Source organism: Podarcis pityusensis (genome assembly GCF_964106645.2).
Source record: "Podarcis pityusensis genome assembly, chromosome: Z".
Taxonomy (NCBI): Eukaryota; Metazoa; Chordata; class Lepidosauria; order Squamata; family Lacertidae; genus Podarcis; species Podarcis pityusensis.
In genome coordinates this window covers 28,292,300-28,308,722 of record NC_138044.1, presented here as the reverse complement: position 1 = coordinate 28,308,722, position 16,423 = coordinate 28,292,300, and the positions used below count along the sequence as shown (strand labels likewise).

General features: G+C 44.2%; 1 protein-coding gene across 1 annotated transcript; it reads right to left on the bottom strand.

The window, feature by feature from the left end:
* Positions 1-3,159: 3,159 nt before the first annotated feature.
* On the bottom strand, positions 3,160-14,933 carry LPAR4 (lysophosphatidic acid receptor 4). The gene is made up of 2 exons (XM_080991306.1): positions 14,572-14,933; positions 3,160-4,610 (listed from the first exon to the last, which is right to left on the bottom strand). Exon 2 carries the CDS (start codon positions 4,468-4,470, stop codon positions 3,424-3,426), a length of 1,047 nt encoding a protein of 348 aa, XP_080847432.1. The 5' UTR covers positions 4,471-4,610; positions 14,572-14,933; the 3' UTR covers positions 3,160-3,423.
* Between the last annotated feature and the right edge of the window lie 1,490 nt (positions 14,934-16,423).

Below are 16,423 nucleotides of genomic sequence, written 5' to 3'. Positions count from 1 at the left end.
GTCCCTCACTTGTGACACAAAAGCTCTCCAAGTGACTTAGAACCTATTTAAAGCACAAGCATGGCTAAAGATGCATCATCATATGAACACATTCACATAAGATGCACAGCTTTTCCAGCTGGGGGAAAGGGTCTCTTTTTCCCAGGGAAAAGCAGCCGGGCAAACAGTGGTGTGGATAAAATGAAATGCATGCTATTTAAAATAAAATAAAATTCTGTGGTAGTATGCTTTATGTTGTTCATTTACATATTTTAATTAAAAGTATTACTATGCTGTCCTGTAATAATTTTCAGGTTGGTTTGCAACGAAGTAAACGCAACATTTAACAACAACTGCATTATTATACTGCTTACTAAACCAGCTGTGCTGGCAACGCAGGGTAGTTAACTTCGGTGTGAACACAGAGCTCTTTGCTACCGGCAAGGATTCCTTTGTAACTTCAAAGACTGTAATGAAAACAGGTATCATATGTGCACCCAGAGTCCCAGCTCCCTGCCTTTGAGGTGACAGGCATAGCTCAGTGATGAGAACACATGCTTTCCATGTACAAATTCTCCCAAATACAGTCTCAGATACCTCCAGTTAAAATTTTTATTTTTGGTTCTCCGTTGAGCCAGGCTCCAGCCCTGCTTCCTGTATGCAGGCTTCCCTCCCCCAATTATGCACGTCGACTCAGTTTTGACTGTGTATATGTGTGGTGCTGGGAGATAATTAAATAATTCATTTCAAATCCAGAAATGTCAGGAGAGCTGGAGAGTCCTTGGGGCTCACAAAGAGGCCCTCCCTGGAGCCCAAAGAGGACATCAGAAAGGGTAGAGGAAGCCTGAAGAGACCCGAGGCACAGCGGAGCTTTCTTTAGGCTGCTCAGCCTCCCCACCTAACAGCTGATTTGCGGGGTAGCATAGCAGCTCCCGTCGCTGCCGCTTTCCTGCACATCCTGCAGCCTTCTGCCAATCCCAGAGCTTCAACGCTAGTCATGGATATTTTTTGATACAATATTTTTGGTCTGGTTTGGAGAGAGCACACCAGAAAGGGTGTTTAAAGGCTAGTTAGAGGGCGTTCTCAATTTTGTGCAATTCCACTTACACATGCAGGGCCCCGGAACATAGCTCCTGTGTAAGTTACCGGTATCCTTTAAGATAGGAATGGGGAAACTGCAGCCATCCCGGTGTCATTGGACTAGGAATTCACACCATCCCTAACTATTGGCCATACAGGCTGGGGCTGATGGGAGCTGGAGTCCAAGAACATTTGGAAAGCCACAGGTTCCCTACCCCCCACTGCTCTATGGAGCAGGGCTGAGTCAGTTCTCAGCCTGGGTTCTGGAGAACCATTGGCTTTCTAGAAGGGGCAGCACCAAAGACAAATGGGTCCTTGGCCTAACTCAGTGCAAAGTATCTTCTTGGCCTTTCCTCTTGTAAACTAGGCAGTTGTAACATACCGCTTGTTATCGCCCGCCTGTTCTGCCATTGAGGACTTCTTGGATCATTCTTTGTCTAGCTCCTTCCCTTTTTTTTTTTTTTTTTTAAAGATATTTATTGGCGTTTCAACATGTTACAAAAATGAGCGAAAAAAGAAAAAGGAAAACAGATATATATAAAATGAATATATATATATATATATATATATATATATACACACACACAAAATAAAAATAGTTGAAAAAAGAACAGATTAGTCTTTCCATGTCTTATCTTTCATTTACTTGTTTTCCTGACCTCCTCACGCCTCCCTTTTTTGTATTCCAGTTCAAATATTTTGTTCAGCAGTTCCCTCCCCTCTTTTAATATCCTAATCATTAATCATAAGAATATTATAGTTTTAGAATTTAACATATTACATAATAAGCCCTTTTTTCATCTTCCCTTATAGCTTTTCAGCTAAAAACCACTTAGTTTTTATCGAACATCATTCTAACATTCGTTAATTTTACAATATTTCTGTAGATAATCTTTAAATTTCTTCCAATCTTCTTCCACCGACTCTTCTCCCTGGTCTCGGATTCTGCCAGTCATTTCCGCCACTAGCTCCTTCCCTTTGACCTTACCACCTTAGAAAAGAAGAGGAAACTAGGCACAATCCACCCAAAATTTAGTACTGTTATTCAGGGCTTTTTTTCAGCCAGAACTCACCAGACCTTGGCACCAGCACCTCTCAGGTGGGTGCCATTGCCATCCTAAGAGAACGAGGGAGGTGTTCATGGTGAGTTCCGGCACCTCTTTTTCTAGAAAAATAGAAAAGTATATTAAATTGCAAAATTATTTCACAATAATTTACTTTTGGGATTTAAAACTTTATGATCAGTATGTCCCCAACCAAACTCAGTCAGAGAGTGAGAGGGGTAAGGCTTCAAAAATCACAGGAATACGTTCTCACATTCCTCCCAAGCACCCTCAGATTTAACCTCTGTAGGTCGAATGTGAAATGTTCAGGTTTGAGTAAAACAAACAAAGAGATAATTGTAAGAATTTGAGTAATGTGAGCAGAAGGAAGAACTGCTGTTGGGACATGCCCATCCTGGGGATATCTGTATATTCTTGCACCTGCAGTGCAAGAAGACCCCGATTCAAATGCACCATGAGCTCACTTATCCTGCTATAATTATTTTTTGAGTAGCAGATACTGTTGTTGCTTCTTATGGTATGCTATTTGATTATCTGGTTTAATTATGTATTTAACTGGTATATGGTTGTCTTTTATTGTTGTTCTTCATGAACTTGTGCTCCAGACTGAAAAAAGGGCAGGATAGTAGCATATTAATTAATGTGGAGGTAATAATATACAGGTGTACCTTTAATTTTAATGCTTGTGTACTTGTGTTTAATACTTGCAAACCACCAAGAAACCTATTTGGGTTCTTTCCTAAACCATTCCGATGCTGAGTAATGACCAGTTCCTCCAACCAACTGGCATTGCTGGGAGAACCTGAAAGGACACCTTCCCCCATATATTTCACACTGCCCTTTGATGCCACCAGAGGATGCTTCAGAGCCCTTTCACTAGTGGCAAAATTAGTGGAGATTCAAAGCAAGACTCCTTGGAAGGCAAGAAATACATAGAAAAATAACTTACTAGAATGCCAAATTTTGGAAATTGTGCATGAACCCCAAATAACAATAAATAATCAGCAGCTGTAGTTTTAAAAAAACAACCCCAAGGTAAAGTGAAATATTTTATTATTTCATAGCTTCAAAAGCAAATCATACAAAAGGACAGTGTTATTTGAGTTAAGATATGATGAGAAGGTTTCCAAAGGCAGAATGAGCACCCAACTGGCTGCGTACATACGTATACACACATATATAAAACGCTTCCCTGTGGTTCTCATCTCTCATCCCCATTCCCTTCACCCAGACAGTGAGTTATGTAGAGTTTTCTCTGAAGTCCAATTCTCAGCCTCCTGTCAGTGCAAAAATCTCAGACTCAGAAATTTGATTCTGATGTCAGCTCTCCCCCCTTTGTAATGGCTTGGTCGCTCATCTCATCCTGCATCACCGGTAGCGCAATTTTTGTTAAGGGAGTTTCAGTTTTGAAAAGAGAGTCAGTTTTGAGGTGGGGGGTTATGTAGAAAGATTTCTGGAAAGACTCTGATGTGAAGTAGTAGATGAAAGGGTCAAAGCAGCAGTTCAGAGTGGCGATGCACAGTGTGATTGGATAGAATGTCCTCGCAAATCTCTCCAAGAAACAATTTGCTATGGCCTGAGAACGCACGAGGGCATACAAGAAAAGGATGGAGTTGTAAGGCACAAAACACACCAGGAAGATGGCCAAATGTACAACAATCATCTTCAGCACTTTCTCTTTGTTGGTGCCAATCTGGGAAAGCGTGGCAGGTTTCCGGAGGGTCCTCAGGACCAGTGATGAACAAATGAGGTTGAGCAGCAAGGGAATAAGAAAGCCAACCACTTCAATAAATATTGTAATTTTGGACAAGTAGGTCTTCCATATGCTTTTGGAAAAGCCTTCAAAGCACGTTGTACTAGTGTTGTAAGTGTTGGTGGTGGAGAACAAGGATGCTGAGATCCCTCCGCTGAGGACAAGAATCCACACACCCATGCACACGATCGCTGTATTCTTCCTTGTCCTAATGGTGCGAGATCGGAACGGGTATACGATGGCGAGGAAGCGGTCAACACTGATGCATGTGAGGAACAGCATACTCCCGTAGATGTTGGTCAGGAAGGCTGTCCCTGAGATCCTGCACAAAAGGTCTCCAAAGGGCCAGTGCCTGTTGAAGTTGTAGAAGATCTTGAATGGAAGAGTGAAGACGAAGAGTAAGTCGGAGACCACCAGGTTGGTCATGAAAATGGTGGTCTCAGATCGCATATTGATGCGGCAGCAGAATACGAACAAGGAAGCACAGTTGGTGATCAAGCCAAGGATGAACACCATGCTGTAGACAGCTCCATAGAGGTTGTACTTGAAGGAATCATCCGTCATGCATGTGTGGTTGTTGCTGTGATTCCCCATTACAGCTCTGCACTTTGCAAAGCCAAATTAAGTGGAATCCATGCAATGAAAGTCAGGAAGCCCTGCTCGCCTTAAGGAGCATATTCCAGTGATATTGATTGAATGCTTGTTGCCACACAGGTGTGATGGGTGCCATTCTCCTGGGGAAAACCAGAAAGGAAAAAGCAATCAGTTCTCAAATACTTAGTCTAAGTACCTCCCAATTTATATAAAACATACCCCAAATAATCGTGGCAAGTTAGTTACAGGTGCTAAGGAGACTCTCCTCCTCCTCAAAGAGTTCCCTGGTAAGAGGGATTGGCTGTTAAACCACTCTGGGATCTGATTCTGTGAGGGGAATAGAGGTCTCCTCACAACTCACAGCACCCTTAGCAAACAACACCTCCCAGGATTCTTTGTGAGGAAGAAGACATGGTTGTTTAAAGTGGCATGATATTGTGCAGATGGGGGCCAGACTCTCTGGACTGAATCCAACTAAGTCATACTCCGAATAGACCCACTGAAATCTATGGACTTACATTAGTCGTGTCTATTGATTTCAATGGGTTTTCTCTGTGTATGAGTTGGATTCAAGCATACATGCTGGCTGGGGCCAACAGGTGTTGTAGTCCAGCGATATCTGGAGAACAACAGTGTGGGGAATGATGCTGTATTCCAGAAGGAGGGAACCTTGGGCAGGGAACCTAATCAACATTTCTGGTCTCTCTCTCTCTGGCCCTCAGAAGTCTTCCAACCACATCACCTCAACAAACCACTCCTAATCACCCAGTCCTTCAATGTTGTTTTTCACATGCTCTTGGCTGGAATGTATCCTTGAACTCTGATAATGCCTCTTGCTTGCCTGCACAGAGGATGGAGAGGGGAATGTGAGTTAGCCTATTGTACAAAGATGAAATTTGCATTTGTTGCTCCAATCCCTTTTCCCTCTGGCCTTGCCCACTGCTGACTCCTGGGAAGTTGCCCTGAAGGGAATATGGTCCTTGTGCTGTATAGCATGTGTGCATTTAAAAAAAAACCAGTTATTTCCTGTTTCACCTGTGTGCTCTTTGCCTTCTAAAGCAGTTGTCATTTCAAAGAACGTTTCTAGGTTCTATTATATTTGGTGTCCGACATAGTACTTGGTTCTATTTGGGGAAGGACCACAGCGAGCCGGAAAGAGCATGTTTTGCAGGTTAAACCTCAAAGTCATCTCCATGTCGTGCCACTGACACTGTCTGACAGTGCTGGGAATATTAATGGCTACAGGAGGTGAACATCTGCAGTGGGAGAAACAGCAGACATTCCAGTGGCTTGTGTCCTCTTGTAATACATGATCTAACATCTGACCCAGGATGCTTTTGACAAAAGGAACCATTAGTCAGGAGCCTGGAACCACATCAAATGACAAATTCCTCCTCTTTTTGTATGGCTTCAGAAAAAGCAAATCTTAGACAATTTCAAGAGTTCTCTGGAAAAATTCACACCGTTTTGCTTCAGTTCTGAGGTAAGGTAAAGGTAAAGGGACCCCTGACCATTAGGTCCAGTCGTGACTGACTCTGGGGTTGCGGCGCTCATCTCACTTTATTGGCCGAGGGAGCCAGCGTACAGCTTCCGGGTCATGTGGCCAGCATGACTAAGCCGCTTCTGGCGAACCAGAGCAGCGCACGGAAACGCCGTTTACTTTCCCGCCGGAGCGGTACCTATAAATATAAAGTAGATGAATCTATAAAGTAGATAAATATCTACTTGCACTTTGTCGTGCTTTCGAACTGCTAGGTTGGCAGGAGCAGAGGCCAAGCAACGGGAGCTCACCCCGTCACGGGGATTCGAACCGCCAACCTTCTGATCGGCAAGTCCTAGGCTCTGTGGTTTAACCCACAGCGCCACCCGAGTCCCTCAGTTCTGAGGTAGGAGGCATATAAAAGGAAATGTACACACTTGCACTGTCCTCTGACACCTTGCTGCTATTCCCTGTCTCACAGCATCCACTGCATCTCACTCTGCCCAATAGCTTATTTTGCTTCTGTAATTCAGATCCAACAAGTTTTCAAGGTACAATCTGTATTAAACTTATATGTGGAGGCAGGAAATAACAAATACAGTGAAACCTTGGTTTTTGAACACAATCCATTCTGGAAGACCGTTCGACTTCCAAAACATTTGAAAACTGAAGCAGGCATTTCCGGAAGCACTTATGTCTGGAAAACTCAAAACGGAAGCCACGTGGCATGTTCAGCTTCCGAAAAGCAGTCAAAACCGAAGCAGTTACTTCCAGGTTTTTGGCATTTAAAAGCCGAAACATTCGACTTTTGAGACGTCCGAAAACCAAGGTACCACTGTACTTATCTTGCACTTATGTCCTCCCCCCTTCAAGAACAAGCTAAATCTGATAGAATAACAGCATGCAGTTTGGAATTTATTTCCTACTCAGTTTGCTTAAGATTGCTACAATCTTAAACATGCTGATTTGGAAGGAAATCTTAACTAAGTCCTACCCAGACTTCAATTAGCCATGCCCCTTAATTTCAATGGATTTACTCTAAATAGGGCTAGAGTTGGATACAATCCAATGGACTCAGAGCAACATAAGGTAAAGGGACCCCTGACCATTAGGTCCAGTCGTCACCGACTCTGGGGTTGCGGTGCTCATCTCGCTTTACTGGCCGAGGGAGCCAGCGTACAGCTTCTGGGTCATGTAGCCAGCATGACTACGCAGCTTCTGGCGAACCAGAGCAGCACACGGAAACGCCGTTTACCTTCCTGCCGGAGCGATACCTATTTATCTACTTGCACTTTGACATGCTTTTGAACTGCTAGGTTGGCAGGAGCAGGGACCAAGCAACGGGAGCTCACCCCGTTGCGGAGTTTCGAACCGCTGACCTTCTGATCGGCAAGCCCTAGGCTCTGTGGTTTAACCCACAGCGCCACCCGCGTCCCGTCCCTGTTTTTACACAGAGGGACATACCTCTGTGTAAAAACACGCAGCATCGCACTGCATGAGTACGGGTTGTAAACTATGAAGCTGCTCCTCACTTCGGCCTCATTGTCATTAAGGGTTGGGGAACTGGTGACCCTTCGTAAAGTTCCAGCAGCCCTAATGGTCAGAAAAGTTGGTGAGACACAGGTTTCCCATCGCGGCATCAAGAACACCAGCCAACCGTACAGAGTGCACATTACTGTAATGGTATGTATGACATGCACACTGTACATCTGCATCAGGCATAGGCAAACTCGGCCCTCCAGATGTTTTGGGACTACAACTCCCATCATCCCAAGCTAACAGGACTAGTGGTCAGGGATGCTGGGAGTTGTAGTCCCAAAACATCTGGAGGGCCGAGTTTGCCTATGCCTGATCTGCATTCTCCAACCTTTGGCTATCAGATGTTTTGGACTACAACTCCCATCAGCCCTTGTTAGAATGGCCAATTGTCAGGTGTTATAGGCATTGAGCTCCATAGACCTGTAAAATATACATTGCTCATGTCAGTGGAGGGGTGATAGCTCTATACAGGAATAATGATATTAACAGCAATATGGTATAGTATTGCAGTATTGGAGAAGACCTAGAAAGACCTGGGTTCAAGCTCAAGCCAGCCATGAAGCTTACTGGGTGACCTCGGGAATCATCTTAGCCGATAAGCTGAGTGATCAGATAATTCAGAGGATCACACAATTGGAAGGAACCACAGGGATCATCTAGTCCCTCCCTACAATGCAGGAATCTTTCACCCAACGTGGGGCTTGGACCCACAACCCTGAGATTAAGGGTCTCGTGCTCTACCAACTAAGCTATCTTTCAATGTATCTCTCAATATAACCCAAGTTCCCTATCATAAGACCCCCCATTGTTGACCGTGGTCCCATCTGCTGTTTACATTTAAAGCACTATTACCGTATTTTTCGCACCATAGGACGCACCGGACAATAGGACGCACTTTGTTTTAGAGGGGGGAGAACAAGAAAAAAAAATTCTCCCCCTCTCTGCCCAGCGCCCCTTCAGCGAAGTGGCAGGAGGCGCTGCGCAGAGAGGGGGAGAACTTTCCCCCTCTTGTTTTCCCGCTCTAAAACAAGGTGCCGTTTAAGGTGCGTTCAGGCGGCTACCTTGGAAGCCTGGAGAGCGAGACCCCTCGCTCTCTAGGCTTCAGGTTCCTTTCGACCTGCTCTTTGGGGCTGGCGGGGGGAAGCCCACCGCCAGCCCCAAAGAGCAGTTCAGGGAGCAGCGGAAAGGCGCAGCGGAGAGGCTCCTGCCATAGCCGTGCGTCACCTCTCCAGCCGGGAGAGGGTCGCTGGGCTATGGCTTCTTTAGCCCCGCGCGCGCTCTCCCGGCTGGAGAGGTGACGCACGGCTATGGCAGGAGCCTCCATAGCCGCCCGTCACCTCTCCAGCCGGGAGAGGGTCACGGGGGGCTGCTTTAGCCCCGCGCGCGCTCTCCCGGCTGGAGAGGTGACGGGCGGCTATTGAGGCTCTTGCCATAGCCGCCCGTCACCTCTCCAGCCGGGAGAGCGCGCGCGGCTCTAAAGCAGCCCCCCGCGACCCTCTCCCGGCTGGAGAGGTGACGGGCGGCTATTGAGGCTCTTGCTTTAGCCCCGCGCGCGCGGGGCTAAAAAGTGCGTCCTATAGAGCGAAAAATACGGTATATCCCTTTAAGGGACACAGGTGGCGCTGTGGGTTAAACCAGAGCCTAGGACTTGCCGATCAGAAGGTCGGCGGTTCGAATCTCCGCGACGGGGTGAGCTCCCATTGCTCGGTCCCTGCTCCTGCCAACCTAGCAGTTTGAAAGCATGTCAAAGTGCAAGTAGATAAATAGGTACTGCTCCAGCGGGAAGGTAAACGGTGTTTCCGTGCGCTGCTCTGGTTTGCCAGAAGCAGCTTAGTCATGCTGGCCAAATGACCCAGAAGCTGTACGCCGGCTCCCTCGGCCAGTAAAGCGAGATGAGCGCCGCAACCCCAGAGTCGGTCACAACTGGACCTAATGGTCAGGGGTCCCTTTACCATTACCTTGATATCCCTTTAAACACTCGTGGCTCCTCCGCACCCTACCAAATCCTGGGACCTATATTTCTTAAGGGTGCTGAGAGTTGTTAGGAGATCTGTCTTCACCTCAAAGAGTTGCAATTCACAAAGTTCCCTGGGAAGAGGGATTGACTGTTAAACTCAGTGCTTTTTTCTGGGGGGACACAGGGGGACGCATACCCCTAAACATTTTGTGAATCTAAGTTTGGCCTCATTGAGGGGCATTATTTCAATATGAGTAGGAAAATGAGAGTACCCATAAGCATTTTTTTAGGGGGGTGGTAAAACTACTCTGAAACTGTAGCTCTGTGATGGGAATAGGGGTCTCCTCTAACCACTTTCTTCGCCCTTAAAAAACTGCAGTTCTTTGAACCTACCGTTTAATGTAACTGTGTTATAATACATGCTGCATATGGAGCCTTTATTTCTCTAAAAATCCATAAAGCAACACTGCAACAGTGAGGAATATAGCTTATTGGGATAAAAAAAATAAATCACATTTTTTCAGATTAATCAAACTTGTGTTCTGATGATCTCAAGATGCTCACTCATTTCCTTGTGACCTTTCAGTCAATCCTTTTAAAAGTACTGTTGCTTTTGTGTGTGTGTATATTCACCCAATGGATCAATGCAGGAACTTGCAATTTTTAATAAAAGAAAAAGAAACCTTTTTATGCATAAGCCTCTTTCTTTCTTTTCAACAGCTTCATTTAAAAAGGGGGGGGGGGAGATTCCCAATCTTGCTGGTTATGAATCTAAATTTGGGCTCAGCTTTATGAGTACTTGCATTTATGCAGACTCAAAACATAAATTTACATATGTCCAGTTGAATAAATATGTGCATTAGTTATATAAAACAAACCCCAGCTGCCCTACAGCTCTTACCTTTTTGGTTTCTGCAGGCTGTGCATTTGAAAGGAAATAAATATTACATTCAAAAGCTGGCTCTCAAAGGACTTGCTGACAAATCATCCTTAGATTTGCCACACACAACTCTCATCTGGACTCTCTTACCCGCAAGAGCACTGATGAAAAAGGCCCATTATTCCATTTGTACTACTTTTGTTAAGGACTTACCTGCACTTGTTTTTATTTCCTTGTTGTTCCAATGAGTGATTGGAAAACTTTTGCCAAGGAAAATCTGCAAATTTGGTAAGCTGGAAATGCACAGTTTGTGACCTACCAAATCAAACATAACTCTCCTAGCCCACATCTCCCACCCCCAGTTTCAGATAGGACAGAGACACGAACAGGAGATTTCCAAATGTCCAATCACTCCTTCAAATACCAAACTCAAGTAGTTGAGTGACACCAGAAGGGGAGTCAGAGGTCACATCTGCACTATACATTTAAAGCAGTATTATACCATTTCTAACTGGCTGGCTCCTGTGAGAACATAATGCTGGAGTACTAGACGATTCTTTGGTCTGATCCAGCAGGGCTTTTCTTATGTTTTAAAGGGATTTCTTTAAACTAAGGACTCTTTTGTTTGCTAAGGTAATTATGCCATTTGCACTGTTGTGCACATAGAAAATGTGTACATTTTTAAAATATGATTTAACATAGTTGGTAAACAAAATGCAATTCATTATTGACACTGATACCCCATGAATCCTTCAGATGGCTGACGATTTCCCAAACCTTCCCCCCTACACACACACTATATATATAAAACACACTATATAAACACACACACACACCATCATCATCATAAATGTACGGTACATGGTGCTTTACAGAATACAAGAACAGCAGACCTCTGCCTCAAGGAACTTACAAGGAGGCAAGTGGAGGCAGCATTAACCAGGGAACAAGTATCTCTCTTCTTCCCACAGTTCTGATGCAGTTTGCTTCTATCGCCCCACCCCCACCCACTCATTTCCAGATAGCTAGGGGAGAAAATAACTATGCAGCTCCAGAATACAAGATAAAATTCATGTCTGGTCTGCCCATTACAAGCTGCATCATAGTTCTCAAAACCATTCATTAAGGCCAGCAATTCCAAAGCAAACAGTCCAATATTAATGCCACTCACAGCTATCCTATGAATTATGTGTGTTGAAGATTAAGGTAATCTGGAATTGGTAACCATCCAGATAGTCAATTCTATGTCCTTAAACCCTTCTGAATTAAAGAAAGTTACAACAGCCAAGTAACCTTATCCATCTTCCACCATTTCCCCTTGCTCAACTACTCACTAGCAAAACTGAATGTTCATAGAAATTCAATACAATATGCCCATTGCAATGGTAATACACCCCCCTTTTTTTCTTAAAGGAAAAGGATAGAGAAAGCATTTGATTCCTCCACCTGAAAGGCAAGCAACTGAGTTTACCAAGTGACTTACAAGCTAGGAACACAGGAAAGCTACCTTATACCAAGTCCATCTAGCTCAGTATTATATAGACAGAATGACAGCTGTTCTCCAAGGCTTCAGTCAAGGGACATACCCAGAACTACCTGGAGATGCCTGGGATTGAATTTGGGACCCTCTGCATGCAAACCAGATGATCTACCACTGCACTATGGTCCTCCCCCTAGGAAAGAGGTCTGCTTTAGAAGCAGAAGAGGAAACCAAGATATTCTCTGAAATCAATCTGGGTTTCTTGCTCGTTTTTGGCTATTTCTGCAACCTCTGAAATCAATCCAGAGCAATCCAGTTAGCTTCCTGCTTTATTCCCTGCAGTTCACTAACTAAGGAGAAAAGCAATGAAGAATACCCAGACATGAGGATATCCTGAGCAGATTTTGAACTCTGAACTTCCCCATCCTTCTAGTTCCACCATCCATTGTATTTATATACAATGAGAAATTATTTATATTAAACACAACATACTTTGAGCAGAAATAACCCTTCTGATGCTCAGTAGTTTGACAGCATTATAGATAACCAGCTGGTGTTGCTCAGGAATTCTAAGCCAAAAAATCAGTGCAGTTTTGAAAGGTTCAGTCTGCCATCTTAATTCAAATTCAACACCCAACAGCACCCAAAAACAGATGGAAACCTGTGTGCATGTTATTGTGTTTTGGGAACGGGAGCCTGGCAATGAGGCTATCAATGACCACTAGTCACAATGGTTAAATATAGCCTTTAAGATCCATGCTTCCGAATACCAGGTACTGTGGGTCAACAGTGGGGAGAGAGCTATTGCTCTCAACATGACTTCCTTGTGGGTGTCTGATCAACATCTGGTTGGCTTCTGTGACCATATGACTTCTGGGCCTGATGAACCTTTGGTTTGATCTATCAAGGCTTTGTGCATGTGATGAGGTGCTTTGAGACTACACAGCAGTTCAAGATGGGACACATCTTTGTTCCTTGTATCAGGCACTCAGGACAGCTTTGGGATTCTGGGTTGTATTCTATGTTAGTTATAGAGTGGACAAATTGAAATTAGTATACCTGACTAGCTTAGGCCAGTTAATTTCAATGGGTCCGTTCTGAGCAGAACTTGGTTGGATATAACCTGCTGCTAATATACTTGGCACCTCGTTGCATAACAGGGAACTGATGGAGGTAGTCTTGCACTTAGGTTGAACCCACACCATACATTTAAAGCACATGGTTTTCCCCAAAGAATCCCGGGAACTGTAGTTTGTTAAGGGTGCTGAGAACTGTAGCTCTGTAAATTATAGTTTCAGGCTTCATACATAATTACTGTATGCTACATTTACTCACAATCCAGCCATTCATTCATTCATTCATTCATTTCTGGGGTTTGCATCTATCAATATTCATATTATCAGTGTAATACAATAAAATACTGTAATCCACTCATAATACAAACATGGAAAGATACAAATCCCAGAAATGAATGAAGAAATGGGCAGAACTCTGGCTGGATCCTAAGTTAAGCAGTCCTAAACAACTTACTAGGGAATAAAGGAGCATTACATTTTAAAACATTTATTACATTTTATTTCTCTTGTTTTTGCTTCAGTTGTGCTTTATGACACTCTGATTTTATCTGACCATTGGAATGACAACAACTCACTGGATAGCAGCTGTTATCATGCACCTAAATGGAATCACACAGATGAAAGAAAAATCAAGTGTCCAGATCTATTGCCTGTTTAATCATACTTTACACAGAAATAAAGATATGATTTAAAACAAGATAAGTTTTACAATAACAGGAATGCCTTTTGAGTGCTGAAATGTAAAATGTAAAAATGTAGACACCCCAAACTACTGTTTAATGTTGACCCATAGAGTTAAAACTAAAATCTGTGCTTTTCTAAAATGATTTAGCATTTTAGCTGCAGAGAAGATGGCCAAAGAACTATGTAAATGTATGTGTTTGTGCCAACTTACACTAAAAATGCAGAAATGTAAAGCAGTCAACAAGTGGGGGGGCAATACCAAACTTCCATTTAAAAAAAACAACAGAAAAAGAATATTTAATGGGATTTTAAAGAGAAAGAGGCTATGGGGGTGTGGGAGTGTGGTGTGATGACTGAAGCCCCATTCAATGATCATAATCAGAAAATGTGCACTGTGGTATCTTTTTATTGCAAGCAAACACAGATTTGAAGAAACTTTGGAACTAAAAGCACTCTCAAAAGAAAAAAGAAAGGCAGTTTTGTTTTGCTATATCAAGGTGAGAAGATTCGTGGGCCTCCTATAAAAACTGTTGCTTAAAAGTCTCAGACATGAAAGCAGAAAGATTACACCCACCACGACCCCTGCCGAAATAAATTAGTCGTCTTATCGCTTTCAGGAGCCTTAGATCAGAATCCTTGGCATGTCTACTCAGAAGTAAGTACCGCCGAGATCAGAGGGGCTTATCTCCAGAAAGGTGTGGCTGGAAATGATCGTCTGATGCCGCACTTACCGTACCTTGTTGCACACCCCATTGAACTCAACAGAACTTACTTCTGAGTAGATATCCTAGGATCACGCTGTGTGACACATACCGGATCAGGCCTCACTAGGAAATGTTTGAAATCATAGGAAAAGGACAGTGGTGGTGAGCAGAGATTTTATTCGTTTGTTATTAAAGGCGCTTCTTCACCTCTCTAGGCGACGTACTAGAAATCTGGTCACATTTTTTTTTAAAGGCGAATTTAACAATGAATTCAAAGAAACAAATGGAAAAGTCAACTTACATAGCAAAGACCACCTTCCCAAGGTGGGGTGATCAGCGCCACTGACTACTTCCAGATCCAGTCAGTCTGTAGGTCCGAGTTAGAAGCTTCCTGCCGCCCGGCGTTGCAATACACAGATCTGTTTCATGTTGTTTCGGTGACACTCTGGAGCTGGATCCCAAAAACAAAACTATTTGCGCTTTCTAAAAACGCACAGATTATCCTCAAAAACAGAGAAGCAGGCAGAGGCGCTCGCTGAGCAAACCCTCCAAGCCTTTGTTTAAAGGGCTGGCGGCGGGCGGCGAAACCTCCTCTTTGGAGATGGGCTCTTGCGCCCCGCTTCCAATCCCTGGGCAGGAGTTGTGAGCGTCGTGCGCGCGGAGAAGTAGGGGGAGGGCGGGGGGAACAATCTCCCAATAGAAGGCATTTCTGATTGGATGGCGAGCAGTTCTAAGCAGCCCAGGACTCCGCCCCGTCCTTTGGGTTCCCATGAGGTGGCCAATGGCTGCAAGCGGGTGGGAGCTCTCTCTTTCGGAAAGCCTTTTTGGTCAGAGAAAGGAGGGGGTTTTGCTTTCCCAGGCAAGGACGAGCTGAGTTTCAAAAGGTCCGATTTTGACAATGGAGGAGGGGTTGCTTCCTGTGCGAAAGGGTGGTGGGCGATGCAGTCGGAGAGAGGGGCTGCTGGCAGGGGAGTCCTTGCTAGAGACTTGAATAACAAAAGAGTCGCATCGGGTTTGATTATTCGAATGTGGAAGGAACGGGTTGTAGGAAACTTACAGAAGAGCAAAATGAAAGAGCGTTTAGAAGAGGATTTGGGCAAATTAATGGAGGTTAAGCCTATCAGTGGCAACTAACCATAGTCGCTCTGAATCCCAGTGGGGTATTGCGAGTGGGAAAGAGCTGTGGCGCTCAGGTCCTGCTTTCGGATTTCTCTTGACCACTGCAAGATAACATGATAGCTGGACTAGATGGGCCTTTGGTCTGATTCAGGAAAGCTCTTCTAATATTCTGAAGCCACTGCATCTTGTCACAGCAAGTTACATAGCTTAACTATGTGCTGTGGGGGGGGGGGGATACTTCCTTTTGTATGTCCTGAATCTTCCCACCGTAGGAGATTCATTGGAAAATACCAGGTTCTAGTATTATGAAAGGCAAAGAAAACCTTCTTTCTGTCTGGCAACTCTGCACTTATACACCTCTTGTCATGTCCAACCCTTTGCAAATGGGTCAACCCACAGACTACAGAGAATGAATGAAAAAACGAGGGCTGTGTGCTCTAATCAGCTGAATCTGTGGTTTAATCAACTGAAACTTCCATTATCCAGAAGGGGTGAATTTTAGCCAATGGGGTCAAATTTTAATAGGAAAAGGAACGCTTTTCTTCTCCCTACAGCTGTCACCCCTCACCCCAGAATGTAAACAACCCACTGAAGATTACTCAGTTCCTTCCACTGTGGGGGCAGGAGGGGGGGGGAAGCAGGAGCACCACACAAGCAAACAAACAGCCCTTTCTGTTTCTCTTCTACAGGCTCTGTGTGCCTTTGCCATGCAGCGCCTAGCTGCAGCCCAGTGGCTCCTATCCAGTGGACTCAAGCAGTTTCCTAAATCTAACAGCAGCATTAGCTCACATGTAAAAAGAAAGAAAGAAAGAAAGAAAGAGAAGAACACAACCCCACATAGATTGGCTTGTTCCCTGTGTCTCAATCCCGTAAATGAACATCGTTTTCTATAAACTGTATTAATCATTCATTGATAGCCTGCAAAGAAGTTCTGAGCTTTCCAATTTATAGTGGAGGTTTAGTGAGATTTTGAATACATGGCTGAAGAACGTAGCCTATTCACATGGCATCATGAGCATGGGGAGGCGTATGTT